The 14601-nt window shown below is 33.1% G+C and overlaps 2 protein-coding genes across 2 annotated transcripts in view; both read left to right on the top strand.

The window, feature by feature from the left end:
* The window catches only part of LOC25499723 (protein ILITYHIA), a 30390-nt gene extending 21087 nt beyond the window's left edge, over window positions 1–9303 (top strand). The window contains exons 48-60 of the mRNA XM_013595129.3: window positions 71–181; window positions 300–437; window positions 520–642; window positions 762–833; window positions 2445–2557; window positions 3363–3521; window positions 4182–4278; window positions 4374–4556; window positions 5093–5287; window positions 5361–5540; window positions 5622–5754; window positions 6473–6551; window positions 8901–9303. Of these exons, the coding sequence (XP_013450583.1) occupies window positions 71–181; window positions 300–437; window positions 520–642; window positions 762–833; window positions 2445–2557; window positions 3363–3521; window positions 4182–4278; window positions 4374–4556; window positions 5093–5287; window positions 5361–5540; window positions 5622–5754; window positions 6473–6551; window positions 8901–8943 (1626 nt within the window). The 3' untranslated portion in view covers window positions 8944–9303. The remainder of the gene's footprint in view (window positions 1–70; window positions 182–299; window positions 438–519; window positions 643–761; window positions 834–2444; window positions 2558–3362; window positions 3522–4181; window positions 4279–4373; window positions 4557–5092; window positions 5288–5360; window positions 5541–5621; window positions 5755–6472; window positions 6552–8900) is intronic.
* Window positions 9304–10703: 1400 nt separating this feature from the next.
* LOC11432266 (uncharacterized) lies at window positions 10704–14247 on the top strand. Its single transcript, XM_003626437.3, has 7 exons — window positions 10704–11400; window positions 11571–11657; window positions 12166–12441; window positions 12623–12793; window positions 13120–13173; window positions 13299–13445; window positions 13551–14247. The coding sequence occupies exons 1-7, from the start codon at window positions 11191–11193 to the stop codon at window positions 13926–13928; spliced, it is 1323 nt and encodes a 440-aa protein (XP_003626485.1). The 5' UTR covers window positions 10704–11190; the 3' UTR covers window positions 13929–14247.
* The last annotated feature ends 354 nt before the right edge of the window (window positions 14248–14601 follow it).

Here is a 14601-nt window from a genome sequence, read left to right as displayed (position 1 = left end):
TGAACTTTTGTTCTATTGAATGTAGAAGTATACTATTACTTAATCCTCTTTTGTTGATTGTTGTTTCTAGGAGGTTCAAACTTCTGCTAAGAAGGCTGCTGAAACAGTAGTCTTGGTTATTGATGAAGAAGGTGTTGAGCCACTCATATCAGAGCTTTTGAAAGGTGTTAGTGATAGCCAGGTACCTGTTTTGTAATAAAGTTAAATCTGTCTTGTAATAAGTAAAATCATTGGAACTTAATTGCACCGCAGGACTTAGTCCTCCAAACTTTTTTTTTTTTGACAATTTATGTGAACAGGCTGCTATCAGAAGATCCAGTTCATATCTTATAGGATATTTCTTCAAAAATAGCAAGTTATATCTGGTTGATGAAGCTCCAAACATGATATCTACCCTAATTGTCTTGTTGAGCGATCCTGATTCATCTACTGTTACTGTAAGCTGAATTAGTTGTTGATATTTTACTTGCATACCCTGTTGAGATTGAGTATATTTTTTATGAATTTAATTTTCTTAAGGTTGCTTGGGAAGCTTTGTCAAGGGTCATTATGTCGGTACCCAAGGAGGTACTCCCTTCTTATATAAAACTAGTTCGTGATGCTGTATCCTCTTCCCGAGACAAGGAACGAAGGAAGAAGAAGGTAGAGCTGTAATTTTGAAAATTATTCATTATTGTGGCGCTCATATATTGTCTTTAAAGTTCCTTATGGCGCTACTTTGATTGTTACTAATGCTTATGTTTTGTGTAACTGTTTTGCAGGGAGGACCAGTTCTCATACCTGGATTTTGTCTTCCTAAATCACTGCAGCCCATATTGCCAATTTTTCTCCAAGTATGCTTTTTATTTTCATTGAAATTTCTGAATTTTTGTTTTGTATAAGCCCTTTGTGTTTTCTACTCTAGTTACTTGGTGATATGTACCAACAAGAGAATAAAAAATGAACTGTATTTGGTATATTAATGGAAAAGAAGTTCTGATCTGAGTCATACACTTTATAGCGATTATAATGAAGAAAATTTACGAAACCAAATGAAAGGAACCAACACAATTTTCAGTGTGACTTGTCTGTGCATATCCCCACGATTTCAATTCCGGCCAAAACTTCTCTCTCTCTCTCTCTCTCTCTCCCCTAATTTTTATCAGGTGAAACACAGTTTTTAAGATAACGACGCGAGTGGCACCTATTCAGTCTCTTCTTGTATACTCGCTCCGTCCCTTCTTATAGGACCTTCCAACAAAAATCACTCGTATTAAGAAAAGTTTCCGGCGTAGTAAATTTGTCACAAATGTGTGAATATTACTAAATTGCCCTTTGCATATAGATATATTCAATGTTAACTTTTCATATTCCAAGATAAATTTGTAGTATTAATAAGGGATATATTTGAAAAAGAGAAATACTAATCTGTTTCCTTAAGGCACATGTTAACGAGTCAAAAGTAGAAATATTGCTTTAATCAATGCATTTGAATTTAAATATTTTTTTACTTGTAATTAATTGAATGCATAATTTAAGAGAATGTTTCTACTTTTGGGTTTCTTAAAATGTGCCCTTAGGGCACAATTTAGCATGACTCTTTGAAAAAAGATAAATAAATGCATCTAGAAATTTGTAGAGGGTCTTATATTTAGGGACAGCAATTTTTGTAATAGATCCTATAACTAGGGACTGAGGGAGTACTTGGTAAACTTGGGGTTCAGGGTCTTTATCAACTCCCCTTGCTTTTCATAACTCACAGTATCTCCTTGCTGAGGAAGTCTGGAAACTGCTATTGAAACCCAGCCATTAGTTCCTAGAATTCTGACTCTTCCAATTTGGCCTTTTTTTTCTTTACTTTTTGTTTCAACCGGTTACTGCTGTCGTGTTATTCTTTATCCCGCCACGTTTTTAGTTTTTCCTGGTGAGATTCATGATGAAAACACCGCCATTTGAGTCACTGTGCACCAATCTACCTAGTCCCAAAATCTTCCGCCAAGATCAGGATTCACATGCTGTCTATATTCGCTGCTTTAAAATCACAGCCTCTTCCGCGTGTGGCGGTGCGTGCTACCTCCTATTCTTCCACAGGCGTCAACTCTCCTCTCATTTCTGTTGCTGAAAAGAACATCCTCTGGAGTGAATTCATTTTTTCCTCTGCAACAGTTGTCTGAGCCGAGTGATCTCATTTAGCTGCAATTGACTCGCTGTTCATAGCTCCTGAACACCATGTCCCAAATTAAAATTTCTCCGCTCCAAGCCTTGATCTAACCTTTCTATTAAAACCTTTTCACGGGTTTCTCATCAAGTTCAATAAATTAATTTTGCATTGCTTTGATGAAATTTATTCCCCAAGAGGCTTTCGATGGATATTAGTATTGCTGTCTTAACGCTCCTTTGAGTGATATACTTGTTGTTTGAAGATTATACATAAAACTCATTTAGTTAAAACTTCATGCTATCAGGGTCTCATAAGTGGGTCTGCCGAATTGAGAGAGCAGGCAGCATTGGGACTCGGTGAACTGATAGAGGTGGCCGGTGAACAATCGCTCAAGGAGGTTGTGATCCCAATAACAGGGTATGTGGTGGTAAAAAATGTTAATGTAGATTATACATTTCAATCTCTATATTTTCACTGTGCATGCTTCAGATGATGTCATTTTGTTTGAAGATTATTTTATGGAAAACTTTTATTTTAAGAAAATAATCATTTTTAGGTTAAACATGCGTAAGTTTTTGAAATCATTCAAAATATAATATCTGATCATAATGAGAAGCTAAAGTAAATAAATTGATTGTAATGGGTGTGGTACTGTGGTAGATGAAAGAAAAATCTAAAGATTAAACATGCCTCAGTTTTTGAAAATCTTCAAAATATAAAATCTGATCAAAATGAGAAGCTAAAGTATAAATAATTTGATTGTAATGGGTGTCGTACTGTGGTAGATGAAAGAAAAATTTAAAAGTGACTTATGATTGCAAACAAATGTGAACTAACTTCTACTTTACACAAAAATCTCTAAAAAACAAAATGTGACTTGAAAATGATTTGATTTTGATATTTTCTGTTTAGAATTCTCTTTGATAGAAGGGGCCCAATCACACAATCTTCATCGAGTCAAATATTTTATAGTTGTAAGAAATGTCAAATTATTTTTGTTAGACAGTTCTTGTTTTTATATGGTAAGTGCAACTTTGACTAGTAGATTAAGAGCTTGATCTTGCTCATCCATTCTTATTATTGTGCGTAATATCACCTCACGGTACCGGGCGTAGCGGGCACTCCATGATTCATGGCCAAATGAGATACTAGTTGTTATTTACTATATCTGGGATGTTTGATCTTTTATACATTCTGACTTTACCAACCATGTATATCACAGGCCTCTCATTCGCATAATAGGTGACCGTTTCCCATGGCAAGTAAAAAGTGCAATTTTGTCTACTCTGACTATCATGATCAGAAAGGGTGGCATCTCTCTGAAACCTTTTCTTCCTCAACTGCAAACAACCTTTGTCAAGTGTCTACAGGATAATACAAGGTTCGTATGAAATAATAATTGACTCTTCGCCTTCATCTATTGTCAGTCTGCCATTTGTTTTACACTAATATTTAGAATAAGTTACAACAGAGGCCCTTCAATTTTGACTTAAGTGGTTGAATGAGATAACAAGAATTCAATTTTGTATTGAGTGGTAATATTATAACATGATTGCAATGAATAGCCTCAACACTATCACTAACTAACTGAAAGACTTCCAGTGCTAGATTCTTAAGCTAACTAATCATCAAGTGACAACTATCACTGTACTAACAGAGCTTTAACTAACTAATGAAGTACAATATAACTGACTAGGCCTAGCTGAAGTATTAAAGTGCTAGAAAGAAGTACAAGTATTAACTAATCTCACACAAGGGGCAAATGACCCTTGAGTGAGGCAAGTAAAGGAAAATTAATAATTGAAATCCGACATTAACAACACCATAAGGGAGAAAAAAAATCAGATCCAAGTGAATTATTAGTGGCTTAGCCATCTATTATATAACTGCATCACTATTTAAGTTGGTCTTGTTCAATTTACTTGGTTGACTTTTTGTGTCAAAGTTTAGATTTTATTTTCTGTAGCTGAGGAGGATACACTCTGCAAACGATTATTGTATGTACTTTTATTGTTGCTTATTAGGTATTATGTTACTGCAGAACTATTCGTTCTGGTGCTGCCGTGGCCCTTGGGATGCTCAGTGGGCTCAATACCAGGGTTGACCCTTTAGTTAGTGATTTGCTTTCCAGTCTGCAGGTAATTTTATTACTATTATTCTAGTTTACCCTAGCTATTATTCTGACTTAAGCTAATGCAATATTGCAAAACTGTTGGATTTTGAAATGTTTTAGGGATCTGATGGTGGTGTCCGTGAAGCTATTTTGAGTGCTTTGAAAGGTGTATTGAAGCATGCCGGGAAGAATGTGAGCTCTGCTGTTAGTAGTCGTATTTACAGTGTCCTGAAGGATTTAATTCATCATGATGACGATCGAGTTCGAGTGTATGCTGCCAGCATATTGGGTGTCTTGACACAGGTTTGTATATTGTTGAAGAGAATTGCATTTACAAACTGTTCGAACTTGAGCGAGAAAAAATAAGTTAGAGATAGACTTAAATTTACACAAAGCAAATTAAGCATACAATTTTCAAATAGCAATCCATAGTCAGATAGCCACCGAAGTATTAATACAAAGACCCAAGTTTGCCTTGCAAGATATTCTCTGAACAGAAACCTTTAGCTATTATAAATGACATGTAATCATAGAAAAGTCTATAACATCCTGACAGACTGAAGAAGGTTTTAGAACAGCTAAGCAAATACATGCTACAGTTCTTTCTGTAGCTTTATATATTTCATTTCTTAATCTTATTTATGTATTTGAATGATCATTTGTAACTCTTAAACTTTGTTTTGATAGATACAATTTTACTGTAGATGCATTGATAATTGTTTCTTGATTATGTCATTACCATTACTATCATTCTATGTATTCGTCATAGTTGCGTAACTTTGCTTCATTGATGGATTATGTTATTGTTTTTGTCTGATTTCCCTGTAATCTAACTGCAGTACCTCGAAGCTGTTCAATTCACAGAGTTGATTCAGGAAGTTACTAGTTTAGCTAATTCACCAAACTGGCCTCCTAGGCATGGCTCCATCCTTACAATCTCTTCCTTGCTCTATCGCAATCCAGCTCCAATTTTCTCATCGTCGTTGTTCCAAACTGTTGTCGATTGCCTTAGAGACGCATTGAAGGATGAGAAGGTTTGTAAACCTTGAACTATTATCTTGTTATATTATACTATTTTCTAATTTCTTTTAATTTTCTGTATAACAGTTCCCTCTTCGAGAAAGTTCGACCAAGGCATTGGGAAGGCTGCTACTTTATAGAGCTCAAGAGGATCCCTCTGACACAGTACTTTACAAAGATGTTCTTTCATTGTTAGTTACATCTACACGTGACGAATCCAGTGAAGTTAGGAGAAGAGCATTATCTGCCATAAAGGCTGTTGCCAAAGTATGAACTTGAACAATCTTGCCTTCTGTAGAATATTATTGTTACAATTTTATATTCTGATTAATTAATGAAACATTGCAGGCAAACCCTTCAGCCATAATGTCACATGGCACGGTTATTGGCCCTGCATTAGCAGAATGTTTAAAAGATGCAAATACCCCAGTTAGACTTGCTGCAGAACGATGTGCTATACATGCCTTCCAACTAACAAAGGGTACATTTACTTGCATTTTTGCATATGCTCTTTATCTTATATTCTTACATTATTGATGAGCTATGTTGATTATAAATTTGTTCTCAACATCTATTGATTAATGACAAAAGATGACAAATTAAGTTATACGTCTAGCCTTGAAATCATAAACATGTCTAGTCTTGAAATCATAAACAGAAATAAGGAATCTGAATCTAATCAAACAGTTTGTTTTTTTCCCACATGACACTACTAGTAATGTGCTCCACCATAATGTTCTCATATCAAGTTTGAATAACTCTAGTTTTTTGAATCAATATCCCCTGGTTAGTTTGTTCATGTTTGGGTCATGCTAACTTGTGCCTTCCCTAAAGGCTAAAGGGAACAAACAAAAAAAGGAATAAAAGTCAATTTTGTATTGAAAAGATTAAATTTTAAATTTTTAAGATAGTAAATGCATCATTTCCAAGAAAAAGCTTCTATGTTTAGTTTCTAAATTTTTGCCCCAAGGGCACAAGTTAGGATTTCCCTTTTTTTCCTCCACATTTCTTATATGCTTTTTTTGGCCCCATCCTAGGCCTACTGAACCAACATAGCTCAGCTTTTTTTTCCTTTCTTTTTCAGAGAATTCTTGTCCTTGCATGTATAAAAAAATCCACCAATTTATCAATACCTTAGAAACTAATAATTGGAATCCATATATGCTTCTTACACTCTTGTATTGTTTTGGGTTTTCCAGGTTCTGAAAATGTTCAAGCAGTACAGAAGTATATTACTGGCTTGGATGCTAGACGTCTATCAAAGTTTCCTGAATTTAGGTACTTATATTATTAAATGTGCATTTTCATAAATAATCACTTTAGGAGAAAGATCTAATTTATTTTTTAAGAATCAGGGAGGAGGAATATTATTATTAATATAGTGGGAGGTACTACGTCATATATTCCTCAGTGGGATTCGAACTGTCCCTCTGGACTACAAAGCTAGGCAGTCACACAGCTGCACTAACACCGACATGATATATTTTAGGGTGAAATTAAAATGATAACATACAAAAATATGCTCACCACTTGAAAACAAGTCAAATAAATTCTTTAAGAATAATGCTTGATGCATTTCAGTCTATTAGTATATTGGCAATGGCTAGGCAATTAGAGTTGTCTATTATGGGTTGTCTTTCCTTGCTTTCGAACAGTTTAACATAGATCCAACCCATGAGCTGTGGATTGGAGAAAACCCAATCCTGTGAGCCCTGGTGAAGTTGGTCAGCATGCTCTTTTTTTTATCAAACCCACCTAATGGTTTTTTTACTCCCCTCATGAATTTACTTTTCAAATTATGCCCAACTTAATAATACCGGAAACTAGTCCCTTTTTCAAACCACCCAAATTAATGATCATGACAACACAATTTTTCAACCACAATCTGTAAAATAGGCTGAATTTATGTACTGTTTGGATGGTCGGAAAAGGAATCTAAGAAGAAAGTAAGTTTCTCTGCAGCTTGAATGGAAAGCAAAGTGAGAGGAAAGAAATGTTTGTTTTAAAACTTTCTATACCCTTTATATGTATGAGTTAGGATAGAACATAGGTGAAACTCTCTGCTTTGTTTTTCCTGTTCTCTAATCACAATGGGAACATGGATAATGCATATGGTAATACTAATAGAACCCATATAAATTCAAATTTAACTGTAAAATTCAATCCAGTTGATATGTTAAAATTGGTTCATAGATTTTTGTCTTGGGCTTAACTCAATTCTACAAAACAGGTTTGTAAGGTGAGGGTATCCTCCTACTTATAAACTCTCTTAGGTAATCTCAGTGTGCAACTCTCAAAATCGGTCAACAGTACTAACAGCACCTGTAGAACAACACCCAAGTTTTGTCTTTTCATTTAAGGCTTAATTACACTATTGGCCTTAAGCATTGCAATTGTGTGATATATTTCCACCCTTTATAATTTGGTAGTTTAAAATGCGAAAAAACGTGAAAGTTTAAAACCCTAATTAGGGATTTCATTCGCTCTCACTTGTACTGGTTGATTTTTGACATTTTTTAGTTTTAATCTCAAAGAAAAGTCACGCTGGCTATGAGTGCTGGATGCCACGCTAATAAATGATGTCACCTCTGCAAAATTTAGGAGTAAATTGAGAGGGGGACTACAAAATTACAAAGGGGGAAAACACAAGTGGTGGGCACTGGTAGATGTATAAATTTGTTATCCTCGCAAAATTTCCTCTTTTCTCCAATTCTTTTCTCAAATGAGGGAGAAATATTTATGCAAATCCTAGCATTTTCCCAGCTGTCTCTGTTTTATCTTCCCAATCAAACCAGAGAGTGGCATTATCACCTCATTTTCTCTCCATTAACTTCCCTCCTTCCATTTTTTCTTAAAAAAAAAAGGCTTGTTGTGTCAGACTGAACCTTGTACCCTGACATTAACCCATTCAGACTTAGTCTGGGTAGGTCCATCTAATGGGTTGAACCATTGTTTGCAGCACCAATGGCAATTATGTTTCATCAGTTTACAAAAGCTACATAAAAAACGCATCCTAGTGCGAAGAAAGTTCCCACCATTGTATAGTCTAGATAGGATTGTGACCATCTACTTGGGCCAACACTCATGCCGAAATGACATGTGTCAAACACCTCATTTTTGGTAGTTTCCCTATGTGGTTTCCCTTCTCCGGTCTCCTATTTTATCTGTAACGTTCTTTATCTTCATTTTGTCGTGATAGTCATACGACCTAAGGTGGTCATTTCGATTCTCAATTTAGATCTTTTATTTGATCTTTTATAAATGATGCTCATATTTAATTTTATGGAAGAAATACAATAAATACATAATGCAAAAATACTTCACATTTTTTTAATGGTCAAAACATTACAAATACTTTTAACATTTTTCTTTTAAGATATGTTTAAATGTGGTTATATAAGATAAAGATATGCAAAATTGGATAGGTTTTAGGGTTATATTCTGCAATGGTAATATATGAAAAGATGAAAAGTATGGAGTTCTTTTTACTAGCTTAGATTATCATAGTTGAGTTATGAAGAAAATTTTGAAAAAATTTAATTACTCATTATCATTATGACTGAAATTCTGTTCGATATCTGAAATTATTAATGAATTTCTCTCGTGGTTATATTTCCTGCAATGCAGTGATGACAGTGGAGACAGTGACGAAGATATGTCAACTAGCTAAGATGTTTGCTTTTCATTTCACATTAAAAGGGTGGGATACAGAATATCCATCGATAACCAAAATGTGTAATGGCACCACATTAGAGTAAAAGATATAGATAGGTATACGCAATGTGAGGCTTTTACCCAATTTTTTCGGCCTGGGTATTTGATTGTGTCAATATAATTGTAAATTATGTGGCAAATTGTCTGTAACTATATTGTTTTTAATACCAATTCAATTTTGGTGGTAATATGTATTTTTTCTGTAATGTATTTGTGTTCATTAGTCAATCGGGAGGCCTTCTCTGCAACTGTATTTCCATAATTGCTGGTTATATTTCTGATGGCCGTTTATTCAATAGACTGTTTATTCACTCTACGCATCAATATAATTATTGCATTTTCAATTGTGGTAATTCCTCCATCCCTAGTTATAAGTCTCTTTTGAGGAAATTTTGTCACTAAATATAGGCCTATGCATATTACTAGTTGCGTTTATTTTTTCCCCAAACATACCACTTATAATTTTATTTATTTTTTTCCCCCAAACATACCACTTATAATTTTATTTATTTTATCTTGGAATTTGAAAAACTAAAGTTTAACTAAAATGCAAAAGGTATTTGTGGAAGATCACCATATAACATTTAACCCATTAAATTCACTAACATTCTAAATATATATGGAAAGCATTAAGGATGCTTATAATAAGGGACAAAGGGATTATTTATTTATATCTGACGAAAATGCAAATTTCATTCTATTAAAAGGCCTTTTACTCTAAATAAGATAAGTTATTATTATTGAATTGTTCCTATTTAACTCAACACGCACTTTTTTTTTTCCTTATATATTTGGCCTAAATAAATTTGCATTTGTTTTATTTGCATTTTGCGGTTTTTACCTTACTAGCAAGATTAAATTGTGTTGGATTTTGATCGCGCGGGGTTGCCCATTTAAATTGAACTTATTTTGAGCTTATACAAAACAATTTATGCAAATAAATAAGCTCTTATTTATTATTCATAAGCTTGTTAAAGTAGTTTATGAAAAATAACTAATGAAGATACAATTTTCATTAGTGAAAACTTATGAATTAATATAAAAAATTATTTACTACTCTTTCTTCTTTCAATTTTATAATTTATCTTATTCCATTAATGGATGATAATTACACACTTCTTAATTTGTGTGAAATGATCAAAATATCATATAATTTAAGATGAAAGAAATAAATAAAAATAATTTATCTTGGAAATATAATTCAAACACTAGACAAAGTAAAACTTCATAATTTTTATTTGCAGGTTACTTATTTTGATTTCTTAATTTCGTAAGGACACTTGTTTATACAATAAATTATACCCCCTTCAATTCATTTATAAACAACCTTTTATTTTTTAGACCACATACATTATTTGTTCAGTAAAATCGGAGTTCCCTTACAAAAACAAAAACAATGTTGAATGTATTAAACTTATGGTAAATTAATTAAGGGTAAATTTTTTTATACTTATCTAAATTTATTATCATTTTTAATGTGTGTCAAAATTTAAAGGACTATAAATATTAAGGATGGAGAGAGTATGTACTAGTTTGGATAGAGGAAAGAGGCTGGAAATAAATTACTACTAGAAGGGTAGATATCAGTTTGGATGGAAATATTAATGGAAATGTGTATGGTGGCAGATGCACATTGAAGGAGTGCAATAAAAAGGGGATTGTTTTCAGTTGGGTAGGTTTGAGTTTTTATAATGCTTTCATTATGTTTCAACATTGATGCCAGCCATGCCAACCGCAAATTTCTCTTTTCTTCCCATCTCCTTAACGTTTGTGCAACCTTGAACAGCTAGCATCATAAAATCAATGTGTTTATAGCTCATTCATCATATATGTACCATTATTACTACTATCATATACATGAATAAAATGCAATCATAACATGATAGTCCAAGAGGGTCTCTCTTAGCTAAAAATTTAATTAACCTCACCCACCATCCTTTCCTCACCATTAATACAATATTTAAGACAGGAAAAGAAAGAGAAATAGAAAGAGAAGGTTTTTTTACCTTCCTATTTTCTTCCTCTCAAGAAAAGTCGTTTTTCAATTTCCCTTTTCATTGTTAGGTTTATTTGTTTGGGTATATGGTAAAATGGAAATGTCCATGAAAGTTAGATTTACTTTGTGCTGATTGCATTACTAGTATTGGTTTTGTAGCTCCTTTTTTTTACCTATTTCTTCTCTCTTGGCGTTGAAAGAGAAATTATGGACACTATTATTGTTGAGAGGAAGAAAAGAATTTCCACTCTTCATCTTCTTCTTGCTTTCTCGTTCACCTTCCTTCTACAAACAACTATTAGAGTTGAATGCATCAACCTAAACTACACTAAGTACAGGCAAGTTAGTAGTTTGAGACTTGAAAGGATTCAGAGGCACTTGAACAAGATTAACAAGCCTCCTGTCCTTACTATAGAGGTAATATTATTACCAATTAATTCTTATAAAAATTATTATTATTATTATTATTATTAATTCATAATATTAAAATTTGTGTGTACGCTAAGCCTAGCTATATTGTTGTTTTTCCTTTATTCTTATATGATAATTATAAATTAAATACTTGCTATTGAATCTTGTTACTTCAGAGTCAAGATGGTGATCTCATAGATTGTGTTCACAAAAGAAAGCAACCAGCCTTAGATCACCCTCTTTTAAAGAATCACAAAATCCAGGTATATGTTTTTATCACACATATGGTTATTCTACTTTTCTTTTTAAACTTGATCTACATTTTATTTTCATTTTGTACTAGCGTTTCCTGGCATTCCTTAATATTATAAATTTGTCCCCTCTAAAATGAGTAGTTAGTATTAATCAAAAAAGATTTTATATTTAATTTATAATTTTGCTATGCATGTCTAATTTTTTTTTTTTTTTTTTTTTCTGTTGGTTTTCGGACTCCTTCGTAATGAGTTGAAGCAGTCCTTATACTGATTCATATAACATGATATTATTTTCCAAAATAATGTCACTAACTTGTTTTCAACAGATAAGATAATATTGGTTATTTCACTTTTTGATGAATTATATACTATGAAATATATATTTAAATACCAAAGCAAAACGTTTTCTATTGATTTGTATTTATTTATTGGTTTGAAAGGGAAGAGTGTTGAATCCAATTAACTTGACTCCTAGGGTTGATTAGTTTTTGTTTTAATACTAAAAATGTATTAACAGAAAAGACCAACGACGATGCCAAAGGGAATGGATATGAATATTAATGAAGAGTCTAGAGAAGATGAGAGAAGTAGTAAGAGTGGTGTGGCATGGCAAATGTGGCACCAAAATGGGACACGTTGTCCAAAAGGAACTGTACCGATACGGCGGAGCACGGTGCATGATGTGTTGAGAGCTAAATCTTTGTATGAATATGGGAAGAAACAACGACGGTCACAACTTTTATTCGGTCGCAATGAGCCCCCAGAAGTTGTTAATAACGGAGAGGGACATGAGGTGTGTATTAGTATTAATCATCATTTCATATTGCTTTGTTTGCTCTAATTGTCTCTATTTTTGGTCTTTGGATAGCTACTATTCATTTATTTATGTTGGTCCTATGTCCCTAACTGTCCATATCGCATTTATAAAAATATAAATTAATTAACGAAATTTGCATTAATTTCCTTGAGTGTAGCATGCGATTGCGTTCACAAAATCGGGGGAAGAGGTGTATGGGGCAAAAGCAACAATAAATGTGTGGGATCCAACGGTGGAAGTAGTCAACGAATTTAGTCTTTCTCAAATTTGGATTCTTTCTGGATCTTTTGGTGGCTCAGATCTTAATAGCATTGAAGCTGGTTGGCAGGTATTTTATTCTAAACTCCAATTTTCAATTTCAGATTATAGTAACATTGTGTCAAAAGTAATATTTAATCCTTTAAAATATATCTCTAATTACTATGAAGTACATATTGTTTAATAGAGACATCATATGCAAAAAGATTTTTTCAGAAACTTTCATACACCACAAAAAGGACACATAATACACTATTTTATAGTAGTATTTGTAAAAAAATGTAAGAAGGATTTTCAATATCTGACCAAGGTCAGAAGAAACATTATTCGATATGAAGAAATTCAAATTAAAAAAAAAAACATTATTCTGAAGCTTTTGATAATTGCACTAGTTAGGTCAGTCCGGAGCTTTATGGTGACAGCAGACCCAGATTATTTACTTACTGGACGGTTAGCATTTCATCATCTTTTTCTCTTTTTTCCATTGCATTTGATTTTATATTTCTTTTGTTGGGTTTATTCTCTAATTTTACTCGTTAAAATTCTTGTTGATTAAACAATTTATAAGCACGCAGAGTGACACATATCAAGCAACTGGATGCTACAACCTTCTTTGTGCTGGTTTTGTTCAAACAAATAGCAAGATAGCCATTGGAGCTTCCATTTCTCCTCTCTCTTCTTATAATGCCAAGCAATTTGACATCACCATACTCATCTGGAAGGTTTATTTCTCATACATACAATTTTACTATATACATTTTCATTGTAAAAATAATATATATATATATATATATGTAGTATACATTGCCTAATAATTGTCAATTTAGGATCCACAACTTGGGAACTGGTGGATGAGATTTGGTGACGGCACATTGATAGGGTATTGGCCAGTAGAGTTATTCACACACTTAGCCGACCGTGCCACCATGGTCCAATGGGGTGGCGAGGTAGTGAACAGTCGCGCCAATGGCCAACACACCTCCACTCAAATGGGTTCCGGCCACTTTGCTGAAGATGGCTTTGGAAAAGCAAGCTACTTCAGGAACCTTGAGATCGTAGACACCGACAACAGTCTCACCTCCGCGACCAACATCTTAACCTTAGCCCAGAACAAAAACTGTTACAATATCAAGAGCTCCTACAACAACAAATGGGGCACATACTTTTACTATGGTGGCCCTGGCAACAATCCACAATGCTCGTGATCATCAAATGATTATATTAAACTGGTGATCATCACTATTTCTTTCATTCCAGTTTAGTACTTAATTATATATATGTAGTATAATTCTAAAATTAATTAGCTAGTTAATTCACGTCCAAGTCATCTTTCTCTGATAGCTAGTTTCATGTTACATATTCTTTACTTGTACGTAAATATAAAATTGTTGTTGAGCCATTTCCATTCTTGTTTCTGCCACTTACGTCCTTCTTGTTTGTTGATTGAGTGCATAAAACATGACTGGAAATGGTAACATTTGAATGACTTTAATATATCAAATGCCAAGCTCAATTTTCCCCCAATTTTTATTTTGTCAATATGTTGTTTTCCCCCTACCTTTTTTCTAGTATAAGTAGTGAAGACTTTAAAGTACACTTTTCAAAATAAAAATTAACTACAAATTGTTTTCGCCCAAATATTTTTTAACTGTTCATTTTCACTCATGAGTTCTTTATAAGAAAAATGCTAAAGCAGCGGTAAAAAATGTTAATTGAAAATGTGTAACTTTTGTAAAAAAAAAAAAAAAACAACCAATGCATTTCATCATATATACTATGTTTCAAAAAAAATAAATTACATTAATTTTGACCGAGACAGTATTCCTCTATTGATTTGAGAAATTAAGAGGATCGTAAACCCGTTTAAACACTAATAAA

Source organism: Medicago truncatula, chromosome 7, assembly GCF_003473485.1.
Source record: "Medicago truncatula cultivar Jemalong A17 chromosome 7, MtrunA17r5.0-ANR, whole genome shotgun sequence".
Classification (NCBI taxonomy): Eukaryota; Viridiplantae; Streptophyta; class Magnoliopsida; order Fabales; family Fabaceae; genus Medicago; species Medicago truncatula.
This window is presented reverse-complemented; position numbering and strand designations above follow the sequence as displayed.